Source organism: Carcharodon carcharias, chromosome 15 (genome assembly GCF_017639515.1).
Source record: "Carcharodon carcharias isolate sCarCar2 chromosome 15, sCarCar2.pri, whole genome shotgun sequence".
Lineage (NCBI taxonomy): Eukaryota > Metazoa > Chordata > Chondrichthyes > Lamniformes > Lamnidae > Carcharodon > Carcharodon carcharias.
The window spans coordinates 104,709,271-104,724,484 of NC_054481.1; the positions used below are offsets into that span (position 1 = coordinate 104,709,271).

A 15,214-nucleotide genomic window follows, 5' to 3' on the forward strand; every position below is an offset into this window, starting at 1 on the left:
ATGGTGCAGCATTTACTGTTGAGGGCTTTGTTTTTTCATTTTTTTCCTGTTGAAGTTTGATCCTTCAACATGACCACGTGAAAAGAAGGTTGTCTCTTTTTCACTCCCTTGGGCTCGGCAAAAATTCATAGCCTATTAAAACTGAATTAGCAACACTTTTCAGTTTGTGCATTCAACATAGTAAAGCATCCAAAGGATTAGGGTGGGATAGTGTGGGGTGTGGGAGATAGTGATTATTGGGGCAATGTGTGCATTAAGCAGAAATTAGGGGGAAAAAATTAGAGAGACGATGGAGAGCTCCAAGATGATTATGGCTAGCCATTGATTCCAGATTACCACAGGATGTTGCAATAACCTCACACACAATATATATGTGTACATAAGTGTGTGTACATTTGTGCACATGTGTGTGTGTATTTGATACAGATCAAGCTTGCATAATTGTGTCAATCTTGTTATAATCCCAACTGAGATTACCCCTGGCCAAACCTGATCCCAGGTTGGAGCCCAGCTTGATAGATCCTAACTTTTATTTGTTTATATAGATATGTGGAGAATAGCTACTGAACAGAGTCACAGGAGTCAGCTGATGAACTTTTAACAAAAGAATAAAATATTTATTAAACAAGAAAATATGAACTATATTACAATACACCTTCGCCCACAACTATACCTTTACAGATATATACAGATTTGTAAGGACGGGCACACGTTACAAAAGCTGTCTTATACTCTCATGTCCACAATAAGTACATAGTCCATGTAAACCAATAGGCACCTGTGGTCTGATACATCACACTCTGAAACCAAGTGACAGATGCCACCTCAACCAGATGCTATGGATCTCTCCTCCACTCCCGCCAGATGCTTGTCACATACTTGAGCCAACCAGTCTCACTGAACTCCATCTTTCACATGAGGGTTTCCAATCTCCATTCTCCAAGAACTCGCCTTGGAATCTTCTCACAAACTGATGCTTTCTCTCAGATGCCTTCCACAAGGATTCACCTCCAGGGTTTCGAACTCTCCTTCCAATGTTCCTCTTCCCTGGGTTACCACATGCATTCAAGCTGTCTTCAATGCACTCTCTCTCATCAGCTCAGCAGTCAACAGTACCACTGCTTCAGATGCCCATAGCAAAGAGTTACAGACCTTCAATTGTCTCTTTGGATCTTCTTGCCTCTTGCAAGCTGTTCTCGCTTTAAGTCTGCTTTCTGCAGCTTTTGTCTCTTTAATTCTGAAGCTTGGAGCCTTTCTCTCTGCCCCTCACTCTTAACTGCACTTAATAGGACCTCTTCCAAGTTCCTGTCCTTTCTTTGACTAGAAGGTCTTCTTTGGATTTTCCCCTTTTCCACTCCCCTGGATTTGGGTTTTTTCCTTGAGCTTGGGATTGGCTATCTGTTCCCTTTGCTCCAGTCTCTCCTGGCAGCGACTTTCAAAAATTAGCTGAACTCCACAGCTTCCAAATTAAACCTGCCATTTCTCCTCTTCTTTGTGTGTGTTTGTGGGAGGGACCTGCCTCTCTGGCCCACTGTTGCTAGGCAACAGCCCAATTCTTCTACTCTTTGCTTAACCTAGCTGTAACAGTTGTAAAAAAAAAACCTCATTAGAAATGCAGGCACCTTTTTAGAGTGAAACTAAAACTCCATTTGACCTTTCTTAACACACAAATACAGAAATACAAATCAAACTTAAACTTTAAAGCTAAAACTCACTCCTAACGCCTACAAATACCAATATAACTTACTTAAAATATCTCTATTTCCTAACAATCTGCCTGCTACCCCAGTGGACTTGCCTGCTAAAAATCCACCGTCCACGTTCACACATTGATCAAAATAGGAGAGAACTGGCAATATCAGTAAACTTTTATCTCTGTATAATTTGCAGCCTTCTGAAGAGTGAATAGATGATTTGGTTGGGGGTGGGGAGGGTGTCGAGGTTGTTTAAAAACTGCAAATAATATAATGTAACCTGGCACACTTTCACCTGTTCAGAATGAATGATAGATACATTTTCTTTGAAAAGACAGGCCACAACTGAACTTACAGAAATGTTCCCTATTAACATTATCTACTTTAATTGATTATTGGTAATGCCAATCATTTCCGTAGATGGTAAACCAGAAGCAAAATCTGACAGAAGGGCAGTGATTTGAACTATAATTGGAATTTGCTTGATTTGAAGTGGTGGATTGTGTTTCTGCCTTTCATAATTGCATTTCTCACAGGATAAAGCTCAAAGCTGTTTACAGATAGTAAGGCCTAAATTTTCATCCTCGAGGCAGGTAGCAGGAGTTGGGGAAAATTCGGAGCTTTGCGTGCCCACCCCAGGAAAAAGGGCTCGAGAGGCACAATCCTCAATGCCAGGAGGCAGGTGCAGACTGAAGTCGGGCCAGCCGACCCAGGAAACATGTCAGAGGCAGAGGTGGGCCTGAATTACGAGGCAGGCTTTTCACGACTCAGGCCCTACATAGAGGGCCACCCTGGAAGTCACTCACTGTGATAGGAAGGAATTTGTGAAGGTGTCATAAGGCTGCATGGGAGGAGAACTTTATGGTGTTGTCATGTGAGTATAACTTTTCAATGTTGGCCAACGGTGTTTTTGCTGTAAGAGATGGAGCATTCAGCCTCTTCCATAGGAAACTTCAGATGCTGAAGTCTCCCTTTTGCAAATATGGAAGGAGTGCTTGCACAGGTGGTACTCGCTGTTTGCAAAGATTCACCACACCCAGCCCCTGTAGACGTCAGCATCTTTGCATCTACAGAAGGTCATGACACTGAACAGTAAGTTAAATGAAAATGGCACCTAAGGGGCTGGCATCAGGATCCCACATGCAGATCCTTCATGTCCAGCCACAGGCCATGCCATCTCTCTCATTTTCAAATGTGGGTATACAGAAGTACCTCACCCATAACTGTGACGTCAGCACATTGTCCTCACCGGCATGTGTGACTTCAAGGGAGTATTCCAGCAGGGTCCTCTAGGCTGCAGACCATGCCATGACATTCTGGGGTGCTCACACACAAGCACAGTACACACAACCAACCAACAGACACCCCCCACCCCCCAACAACATAAGTCTATGCACTACTCAAGAAGAAGGTTCCAGCTGGCGGTTGCTCATGGGTATTGAGTAGCGCTGCATAAAGAGAGACTCATGATTCATCCATGTGCTTTATTGATTGTTGTGGCAGAATGTTCCAGGGGAGCAGCCTGAGTCTCATGGATTAAATACACCCAGGTTCTGTGACCAAGACATGGAGATCCTGGTGCAGGAGATTGAAGGCCCTGTATCCAGCAGGTTGAAGAAACACTCTGGCAGTCACAAAGAGAGCGTGGCAGTCAATTGCTGCAGCAGTGAGCACGTCAGGAAACTATGGCCGAACGTGGATTCAGTGTTGCATGCAGTCCCACGACCTGCTGCACTCAGGTGAGATGTTTGACTGAAGCACACATTTGCCTCTGGTTTGGGTATCAGATGACTGAGACATCAGATGGGACACAATTGCCACATATGTCACCAGCAACAAGAATGACAGAATGGAAATGACACTCTTGTGTGTTCAAGTGTAAATAGGGTGACATCTGAATGGCCACTTTGATACCTAGCTACATAGATGATGGTCATACATGGATTCATTGTCCCTAAATTTGTCTTTATTGTTCACCTGCAGAAGAAAAGAGCTCTAAATGCTAAGGCGGTGGCCCCTACATGGGGTGAGGCATGCAAACTTCAGGGTGATTTATCCAGTGGAAGAGTTGGCCATACACATAGCACGTGTGCCTTCCCAGGCCAGTGTAGGAGATGACAAATCGCCCGGAGCAGGTTCCAATGACGGTGTTAATGGCACTTTGAATCATGGCTTCACTGTTGGTAGTGATGTTTGTTCAGCACTGGGGAGGTGGATTAGGCATAATGGACACTTCCACATGATAGAGCATAAAGGAAGGGTTCCACGCCAAGGCTTCTGCTCATATGGCTTTTGATAATGACCTGTAACTGCATGTGTGCTGTCACTGAGCAAGGATTACACTAATTAACTCCTGTTGTGTCTCACACAGATCCCATCACCGCACACCGAGCCCACAGAGCCAGAACCTCTCTCGGGGATCAGGAGGAGGATGAAGAGATGCCTGAGGAAGCACTGTCCCATCTGACCAGTAAACAGTTCACCTACACAGATACTAACACTGCGGAGGGAAGTAGCTTGTGTTTAGAGTCGGTTGCACATGGTGAAGGTCACCACACCAGAGTGCAGGGGAAGGTGTCAGAGTCAGGCATATCAGTGCACAGCTCCCCTCGGAGGAGGAAGGGCAGTGACGATGATGCTGCAGCTGGCATAGAAGTCGGGCCTCAGGAGTCACCTTATGGGGCACAGTACGTGAATCAGCAGCAGCACCAGATGTGCGGACATCTGGTAGAGTTCACTGAGGCAGTGTGAGCGCATGCACTGCAAGTGGAGGAGTCCATTGCAGTAATGAGCTCGACCTTGTCTTGGGGGCTCAAGCGCATGAGCTCCAACCATTAGAGACTGACCAATCACATGCAGCTGCACTCCCAGTGGATGCAAGAACAGTATGAATTCCTGCAAAGGGATCAAGGCTCATCCAATAGTCTGGAGCAATCTGTTTAGAGTATGAGCACTGTCTTCCATGGAATACATGAGGAGCTGTGCACCCATAACAGGACCTTCTTGCTGGTGGCACAATGGATGCTGGAATGGATGACTGCTGCGTCCCAGCAGCCTACACCATCCAACCCTCCAGAAAGCCAACCCAGCGTTGAGGAGGTTATAGAGCAAGATGAGTCTGCTAGTCTGCTGTGAGCAGTTCTGCACACTCGTCTTCCATGGCTTCCCTGGGCTCTCTGCCAGAGCCCTCATCTGTGGTACAAGCTCCAGTGACCACAGCTGCCCCTGCAGAATTGCAGGTCCCGCAGTCTCAGGTAGGTCCCCAACGGGTACCTGCATGAAGAGGCCGGCCACAAAGCTCTTCAGTGCCTTACAGACATATTTCCTCCAGCTCCTCTGAGGCAACACAGGGTGGGGCACCACATAGGATATCATTATAGCTGAGTTGGGTGCTCTGTGAGATGTCCACTGCTGATAGCAGTCAACTATGGGATGTGAACTCCAGTGGACAGGTCAGCATTTATTGCCCATCCCTAAATGCCCTTGAGAAAGTGGTGATGATATTCCATTTTGGACCGTTGCCACCCATGTGTTGAAGGTACAATCACAATGCTCTTAGGAAGTGAGTTCCCGGATTTTGGGCCAGCGACGTTGAAGGAATGGGGATATATTTCCAAGTTAGGATGGTGTGTGGTTTGGAGGGACCTTGCAGGGAGTGGTGTTCCCATGCTGCCCTTGTCCTTTTAGGTGGTAGACATTTAACGTTTGGAAGGTGGTGTTGAACGAGCCTGGTTGAGTTGCTGCCATGAATCTTGAAGTTGGAACACAGTGCTGCCACATTGCGGTATTGGAGGGAGAGAATGTTTAATGTTACTGATTGGATGCCAGTCAAGCAGGCTGCTTTATCCTGAATGATGTTGAGCTTCTGGAGTGTTGTTGGAGCTGAACTCATCCAGGCAAGTGGAGAGAATTTCATCACACTCTTGACTTGAGCCTTGTAAATAGTGGACAGGCTTTGGGGAGTCAGGAGGTGATCTACTTGCTGCAGAATTCCCAGCCCCTGACCTACTCTTACACCCATTGTATTTATATGGCTAGTCCAGTTCAGTTTTTGGTCAATGGTAACCCCCCAGGATGTTGATAGGGGATTCAGCAATGGTAATGCTATTGAATGTCAAGGGTCGAAAGTTAGATTCTCTCATGTTGGAGAATAACCATTGCCTGGCACTTGTACGTGACAAGTTTACTTTATGCTGTCCAGTCTTGAGTTGCAGCATTTTTCTTGGTGTATCCATGATATCTGCACCTTTTCAGTCTCAACTGATAAAGCACAGGAGCACTCTTTAGATAGTGGTCAGGCCTCGGCTAGTGACTAAGTGACTTCTTCACTATCTGTGTGACAGCCTCCAAGAAACACTTGCAGGCCCTCTGTCACAGGGCATCTCATGGTCAGTCCCTCAAGACGGCTGAATGCTGACTTATGAAGGTGAAGATTTTAGCTATTGGGCTGCCAAAGAGTCTCAAGGAAATTTGCAGATTTTCTCTCTTGTGGTGCAATGGGTATCTCCTGGAAGATGTGAGGCAGCAATGGTATCAAAGGCGACAGCTGGACAGCCATTTATTTCCAAGGGTGCATCTGAATCCTCAGTGTTGCTTAGGAGAAGTACCTCTGTATTAGGTCCTCCCTGTTCTCTATGGTGTCATGTGCTGACCGGCCATAGGTGCCCAAGCACGCCTCTCATCATTTCCCTCATTGTCCCCCTCTTCCTTTTACTCCTCTTCCTTTTGCTCCTCCTCCTCTTCCTGTTGTTCGTCCTCCTCAGTTAAATCCTCATCTGAAGCATATGGATCCACCTCCTCCTCCACTTCTTCCTCCGATGAGCTGTCTACTTCACCGGGCTTTGGATCTTGCATATGTGCACCCCTTCACTGCACCCTACTCTGCAGCTTGCAGCAGGTCACCATTACATTTGATACCCTTGCAGGAGAGTACTGCAGGGCTCCTTTGAGCGGCCAAGGCATTGAAAAAACATTTTTAAAAGCCAATGGCCTGCTCAATGCTTGCCCTGGTTTGAAGTTGGCTGCTGTTATAACGCTGTTCTGGCACTTTCTCCGCTTGGCGCAGTGGAGGAAGCAGCCCCTTCCTTAATGGGTAACCCTTTTTTCCAGTAGTCAGCAATGGAGCTGGGGTACCGGTTCGAAAATTTACAACAGATTTGACTTCCTCAGGGTAAACGAGTATTGGCAGCTTTCAGGAAAAGGTGCACAAAGGTGGAGGAAAACCTCATGGTGGTCACAAACACACTGCACATGATTGAATGGATAATACCTTCTACCCATATATCTTTTTGCCTCCTGTGATGGTGCTTTGTTGGCGATGTGTGTGCAACCTATTACACCTTGTACTTGTGGAAAGCCAGCTATTGACACAATCCCCTTTGGCTCTGAGGCTCCACATCTGTTGGAAAATTCAAATGCTCTCCTACCTCAGCAATCACTTATGTTAAGCCCCTGTGAGTGTCTAATTATGAGATGCCACAAAGATCGGCAGCAGAGCTCTGGAAGGATCAGGCTGCATAAAATTTGAGGGCCACGGTAACTTTCACCACAATTGGCAGGGCTTGGAAACTGTTGTTCAAGGCGTGAGGTCTGCATCCAACATGGCACAGATTTCTCTGACCATTTCCCAAGACATTCTAAGCCTCTGTCTACATTGGTTTTTGGTCATTTTGAGGAAGCTATACCTGTTCCAGGATATCCTTCACTCAGGATAATATCAGACCTGCTGACTTTTTCCAGGTATTTTTATTTTTGTTTTTAATATCTCACCTTCCTCCTTCTTGCTGTTCTGACTGAGGGCTTTGTCACCTCATGCCTCATTACCATGGTTCTAGCTGCACGCTGCTGCCTTCACCTTTCCTCTACAATGCCGCATGTGAGGGTCCTGTGCCCGTTTCTTCAACCTTCCTTCCTTCGTTGACAATACCCTGCATATTCAGTGGCAGTCTGAAACGTCAACGTCTTGGTTGACATGCCAAGGAATGATGAAGAGGAGCCCACACAGATGTGACCTTGCTCTTTCCAGCCACCCCACCCCACATTCCCTGAGGTCACACATCAGCCTCTATCTCAGAAGCAAATTCAGCTTCAAACCTGATACCTCTCACAGATTAGAATTCTTTACCTCAGGCCTTCAGAGCTGTCCATGTCTCCAGTAGCAAGCCGTGGAATATGCACAGTGATTTTTGCACCTTTAGACAGTGAAAGTCATGACTTCCTGTTCTCGCCTAGCTTCTTAAATGGCCCAGCTGATTTGTAAATGCCATATTTGTGCCCACTTTCATACTTTTGCAAATACCTGAAACGCTATGAATGGGGCAGAACTTCGAGATCCGGGTTCCACCTGCCATTTTCAACCCTTCCTTGGATTCTCCGCGACTCCACAAAAATCCGGCCCTAAATGTTGGCCAGTATACCTTTCTGCCTTGATTTCCAAATAATATATTTTCATTTTGTGAAGCTAACCAGTTTATCTAGGCTGATACTCCACTGTGGTACTGAGGTAGTACAGCATTGATGAAGGTGTTATTCTTCTGATAAGGTATTAAACAGAGGTCCCATCCAGCTGCTTTGATGTTCCAGGTGGACATTAGGCTCTCATGGCATTATTCAAAAATGTGCGCCACATTATCCCAGTGTCCTGATGAACATTCCTTCCTCAACCACTAGCATTAACAATTGATAACTGCTCAGTCCCCTTGCATTCTGGATTCTTGCTGTACCACATTTGCCTATGAAGCAACAATCATTGCACTTCAAGTAGTTAATTGTTTGGGAAATGCTTTGAGATATTTTTGAGAGATGTGATGTGGTTCAGTAGAAATATCTTTCTTTACCTTTCTTCTCCCTTCTTTTCCTTCCTTCTTCCCATCTGCAATAGATTCAGGTAATTCAGCAAGCTTCCTTTAAAAGTTCAACAAAAGTCATCAATTAAAACTAATTGTAGTTAAAGGAGGTTTTAATTCATGTAGTTTACTACCTCAGTGCTAATATGTAGCCAAGTGGAGTTTCGGTTGAGAATGCACTCAATTTGTTTTTTCTGTTTCTCAGTCTGACGAATTAAGAAAAAACATGATCAAATTCAAAATTGAAACTAATATGGAGGCACAGCTTAGCCGGTGCCATCTTAAAAAGAGTTTGCTGTATTGTAATCTTATGCAATTACTGGATTCTGGAGCTACACTGTACATCTTTTGTATAAAACTTTGGCTAGTAAATGAAGCATTTTATTTCTTTTCTTAAAAATAATCAGTATTCCAAGTCCTTTTTCCAAATTTGCTTATCTGAGCTGTTCATTTATTTTTTGATTAGTAAATTATTTGAGAAGTGCTGTTTGCAAGTCATCCAAAATGCTTCTGTCTCTTTTTCCCCTCCCCTTTTTCCCCTGGATGTACACAACGTGACCTGGGCCTGAAGACTGCAGAGCTACAGCAACATTTGTGCAGCATTCAGCATCAGCTACGACTGTCAGAGGCACGAGCTAGGGAGAGGGAAGCGTTGGAAACAGAACTAAAGGAAAGCAGGGACACAGCTGCCAAGCTCAAGAATCAGCTACAGGAAGAACATCTTCAGAGGTAAACTCTGAAGGGACAGGAACCCATGATGTTATAAGAAAGAGATTGAGGTGTTGTGTAAAGAAAATGAAGCCAAGCATGTAGACTTACTTTAGTACTAAGGTAAATTATTATGAAAGATAAAGCACTGATGTTAACCTAACCAATCATTCTTACCATACTCTGAATTATTAACTGAATCACCTCATCCCACAGCAATATAGCTGAGCAGTTGAGCTGCCACGCCAATCTAAAATGCCTTCTGCTAAAGTTGCGTTTTACTTCTATCCTGTCTCTTCCCCAGTCCCCACTCAGTGGTTGAATTTAAATGCACCACATGTTGCTGTATTGTACAGGAAAGGAGTTGGAAGTTGAAGACTTGACTAGGACAAAGTTAGGGGGATTCAGACAGGACAGCAGATGCAGTGCTCCAGTGGCCTCAGTATAACCAGACTAATGATGAGAAAATTGCTCATGGCTACTATTCCTGATCACAATCCACTGACCTATATTGCTGGCCCATGTGTTTGGCCATCAAAGCAGGACAGAATTGAACTTGGCTCTGGTTCTCCTCCTGGTCAGAACTTCCTACTTGCTGTCCAGACTCATGAAGAGTATCCTTTTGCTTGAAGTATTGGAAGGAACCAGGGCCAATGGAACCATGAATTGCTGGTCCTAGGAGAGGAGAGAGAAAATTGTGGGCTACCTTTTCATTTTTTTAAAAATAGGAATTGCACATAGACTGTAGGGCAAAAGGCTCAAAACTATAAGGAAAACATGCAAAGCTGCACTTATGCTTGTCACAGAAGGTGGCACCATTATCCCTGATTTTAAAGGTGGACTGTAAAAGTAGGACAATAGTACACATAGTTTGGAGTCCCACAGTGCATGTCTAAGCAAAAGTAAAAGCACCTTTATGTTAGATTATATTTAAATAAACCAAGGGCAACATCTTCCCCCTCGTTGGGAGGGAAATGTGAGAGCGGGCGCACTTCTGATCTGCCATTTTACAGGGGCGGGCCAATTAAGGTCCACCAAGCGTGATGTGCGCCAGGAAGCGCTATGCACTCCCTGTGCAGAGGGAGGGGTGGGGGGATTCCCTCAGCCAGGAGTGCGCTCTTCTGCACATGTGTGCGAAGGAGCACAGTGATCTCCCTGAGGCTAAGTGTTGCCTTGGGGAGATTAGCACTGATTTAAATCTTTGAATAAAGATTAGAAAAAAATTTGGCAGCATTGGCGGAGAAGAAAAGAGTTGACGTTTTGAGTCCTCGTGACCCTAAAACAGAACTGAATGAATATTAGGAGAGGGGCGAAATATAAGCTGGTTTTAGTGGGGGGGGCGGTGGTGTGGTTGTAGGGACAAGCAAGCAGTGGTGGGAGCAGATAATCAAAAGATGTCACAGACAAAGGAACAAAGAGGTGTTGAAGGTGGTGATATTATCTAAACAAATGTGCTAATTAAGAATGGATGGCAGGGCACTCAAGTTACAGCTCTAGTGGGGGTCGGGTGGAAAGACTAGCAGCGCATACATGATTTAAAAATAATAGAAATAGGTGGGAAAAGAAAAATCTATATAAATTATTGGGAAAAAAAAACAAAATGAAGGGGGAAGAAATGGAAAAGGGGTGGGGATGGAGGAGGGAGTTCAAGATCTAAAGTTGTTGAATTCAATATTCAGTCTGAAAGGCTGTAAAGTGCCTAGTCGGAAGATGAGGTGCTGTTCCTCCAGTTTGCGTTGGGCTTCACTGGAACATCAAGTCATTGTTTCCAGGACTGTCACTGACCTCATCTCCTCTGGAGATCTTCCTCCCACAGCTTCCAACCTGATTGTTGACCAACCTTGGACGGCCCGCTTCTACCTCCAACCCAAAATCCACAAACAGAACTGTCCCGGTAAACTGATCGTGTTAGCCTGTTCCTGCCCCACGGAGCTCATTTCTCGTTATCTTGACTCCCTTCTCTCTCCCCTTGTCCAGTCCCTTCCCACCGGCATCCTGATTCCTCTGACTCCTTACGTCACATCAACAATTTCCAATTCCCTGGCCCCAACCGCTTCCTCTTCACCATGGACGTCCAATCCCTCTACACCTCCATTCCCCACCAGGATGGTCTGAGGGCCCTTAGCTTCTTCCTCAAACAGAGGCCCGAACAATCCCCATCCACCACTACTCTCCTCCATCTGGCTGAACTTGTTCTCACACTGAACAATTTCTCCTTTAACTCGTCTCACTTCCTCCAAATAAAATGTGTGGCTATGGGTACACGCATGGTCCCCAGCTATGCCTGTCTCTTTATGGGGTATGTGGAACATTCCTTGTTCCAGTCCTACTCCGGCCCCCTCCCACAACTCTTTCTCCGGTACATCGATGATTACTTCGGTGCTGCTTCATGCTCTCGTCGGAACTTGGAAAAATGTATTAATTTTGCTTCCAATCTCCACCCCTCCATCATTTTCACATGGTCCATCTCTGACACTTCCCTTCCCTTCCTTGACTTCCTTGTGTCAATTTCTGGTGTTAGACTGTCCATCAATATCCATTACAAACCTACCGACTCCCACAGCTACCTCGACTACAGCTCCTCACACCCCGCTTCCTGTAAGGACTCCATCCCATTCTCTCAGTTCCTTCACCTCCATCGCATCTGTTCTGATGATGCTACCTTCAAAAACAGTTCCTCTGACATGTCCTCCTCCTTCCTTAACCGAGGATTTGCACCCACGGTCGTTGACAGGGCTCTCAACCGTATCCGGCCCATTTCCCACGCATCCACCCTCTCGCCTTCTCCTCCCTCCCAGAAACATGATAGGGTCCCCCTTGTCCTCACTTATCACCCCACCAGCCTCTGCATTCAAAGGATCATCCTCCGCCATTTCCGCCAACTCCAGCATGATGCCACCACCAAACACATCTTCCCTTCACCCCCCCCCCCCGGCAACATTCCGTAGGGATCGTTCCCTCCGGGACACCCTGGTCCACTCCTCCATCACCCCCTACTCCTCAACCCCTACCTACGGCATCTCCCCATGCCCACACAAAAGATGCAACACCTGCCCCTTCACTTCCTCTTTCCTCACCGTCCAAGGGCCCAAACACTCCTTTCAAGTGAAGCAGCATTTCACTTGCATTTCCCCCAACTTAGTCTACTGCATTCATTGCTCCCAATGCGGTCTCCTCTACATTGGAGTGACCAAACGTAAACTGGGCGACCGCTTTGCAGAACACCTGCGGTCTGTCCGCAAGAAAGACCCAAACCTCCCTGTTGCTTGCCATTTTAACATTCCACCCTGCTCTCTTGCCCACATGTCTGTCCTTGGCTTGCTGCATTGTTCCAGTGAAGCCCAACGCAAACTGGAGGAACAGCACCTCATCTTCTGACTAGGCACTTTACAGCCTTTTGGACTGAATATTGAATTCAACAACTTTAGGTCTTGAACTCCCTCCTCCATCCTCACCCCCTTTCTATTTCTTCCCCCTTCCTTTTTTTTCCCAATAATTTATATAGATTTTTCTTTTCCCACCTATTTCCATTATTTTTAAATCTTCTATGCCCTGCTAGTCTTTGCACCCGACCCCCACTAGAGCTGTACCTTGAGTGCCTTGCCATCCATTCTTAATTAGCACATTCGTTTAGGTAATATCACCATCTTCAACACCTCTTTGTTCCTTTGTCTCTGACATCTTTTGATTATCTGCTCCTATCACTGCTTGCTTGTCCCTACAACCACACTACCCCCACCCCCCCAACCACCACTTCTCTCCCGCTCCCCCAGCCACCTTAAACCAGCTTATATTTCACCCCTCTCCTAATATTCATTCAGTTCTGTTGAAGGGTCATAAGGACTCGAAGTGTCAACTCTTTTCTTCTCCGCCAATGCTGCCAGACCTGCTGAGATTTTCCAGGTAATTCTGTTTTTGTTTTGGATTTCCAGCATCCGCAGTTTTTTGTTTGTCACATGAGCTGGGACATGTCCATAACTTTTATTGTAAAATATTCTGCATTTTTAAAATCACTCATGAAACCTCATCCCGCCCGTGGATGAGGTTTCATGTTTCCTCACAAGACCGCCAGGGCTCCCAGCTGACTGGAAGATGCTGGTCCAAATTTATTTTCACAGGTACCTTTTGTTAAACAATTACCAAATAATTTAAGTGAAGATTTCCTGATAAACAGTACAACCTGTGTAAATTCTAATGTGCAATGACTATATGTAGCCTCTACAGGTTGCATACTGATTATGTTTATTACATAGATAAGTTCCCAGACTTATTGGCTAGATTTATATCTGGACTTTCAGGCCTCGCTATTTACCTTGCCAGCACCACTGTCGTCCAGCTCCCTACACAACAGGAAGGAGAGGGTTGGGGCAGTGGGCTGTGGTTTAAAAATGAATCAAATGGGAGCATGTCCCCAACTCGTTGCATGTGCTCTTCTTGCCATTTTTACAGTGGTAAGTTTCCAGGCATCCAAGTGTCCAACTGTGGAGAAACGGGACTTATCATTAATATAATTACATGGGGCTTCCACAGTGCAATTGGGAGCCTGATTTAAATTTTACAGTTGCGGCATGGGAGTCGGGAAACTGAGAGGCGATAGGGAGGTGGAAGCTGGTGGCTGTAGAAGGCAAGGAAGCAGGAATATTTCCCCATCTGGCTCTTCAGAAACCTTCAGCCTCCCTCTGCCATTAGTAGCCTCTCACTTACTAACATGATCGCTGACCCTTCAAGCCCAATTGCCTCTCTTACAAGCCTCCCCTGCACCCTCCCCATAAATATCAGGGACCTACAGACAGGTTTGCAATGTCTCTGACTCTCCATCTCTCTCCTGTTAGGAAACTTGCAGATCAGAACTCAGAGGAACTCCAGAAACAAATCAAATCAATGCTAGAAAAGGAAGGGTGCTTATCACGGGGAAAATGTGACCTGGAGCAGCAAATACAGCAACAGGAGTCACGGCTGCGAGTTCTGGAAGAGGAAAAGGAAGCCTTGACTGCTGAGGTAGGCAACTGAGGGGTAAAATGCAATTGAGTAACTCTCAATTACGTTGTCCATGGAATTAGATTTTCTTTTATCAATGTGTCTCTTAATCATCAGAAGACACTGACTTTTAACTGGGATGCAGTTCCATGATCACTGGCAACTCCTCGGGTATCTGATCCAGCCATTCTTCATGTGTGAGTCTAGACAATGAGTGCTGGCAAGCTGTTCAGTTATGAGATATCACTTCTGAGCCTGATCCGGTCCTCACCAAGTCTTTGCATACGTAGACTGTCCAGCAGGGTCTCTGGATAGCAATCAGAAACAGGAATCCTGGATGATGTTACAGGCTTTCCTTTGAAAATAATTAAGTGGCCTGGAAGTCATTTTGTTTACCACATGCTCCAAGCTGTAGGTTTGCTTGTTCCCATAACTCCCCCCAACAAAATTTCTATTCCAGAGGAAACGCACATGAGCAGTCGCCCCATAAGATGCAGTCATTCTGCCAGTGGGCACCTAGGCACCACTACAGAACAATGAGGAATATAGGTCAGGAGTTTGCTCGGAGTGTGCTGAGAGGCAGAGAGGTTCAATAATCAGGTGGAAGGGCCTGTCACCTTCCTGCTGTCCCTGGTATTTTAGTTGTAGTGGGGAAAGTGCCCCACCCACCCTGAGGCTAATTGAAGCCTTACATGACCGATTAAGGACCTTTTCTCACCATTGCTGGTATTTTACTTGGGGAGGTGGTGGTTTTCACCATGTGGGGAGACTACGGGTATACCTTGGCAGGCTCATGGGTAGGTTGGCCCGCCTGATTGGGCACCCTGTGGCCACAGAAAGGCACCCTGGCAGCAAGGGCTGCCCCTCAGAAACAACTCCCTCTGCTCTCACCATGCACCCACCCCAGTTAACCTGCCTGACTGCCCCTTGCAAGCCCAACCCCATTTGTCTGGGTTCTAGGTCTCCTGTACCATTGCTGGTCCTTCCTAG

At 46.0% G+C, this 15,214-nt stretch overlaps 1 protein-coding gene across 1 annotated transcript in view; it reads left to right on the forward strand.

The window, feature by feature from the left end:
- ccdc30 (coiled-coil domain containing 30) overlaps window positions 1-15,214 on the forward strand; it is a 144,430-nt gene that overhangs the window by 108,336 nt on the left and 20,880 nt on the right. Inside the window, exons 21-22 of the mRNA XM_041206244.1 lie at window positions 9,111-9,268; window positions 14,080-14,245. Coding sequence (XP_041062178.1) covers window positions 9,111-9,268; window positions 14,080-14,245 — 324 coding nt within the window. The remainder of the gene's footprint in view (window positions 1-9,110; window positions 9,269-14,079; window positions 14,246-15,214) is intronic.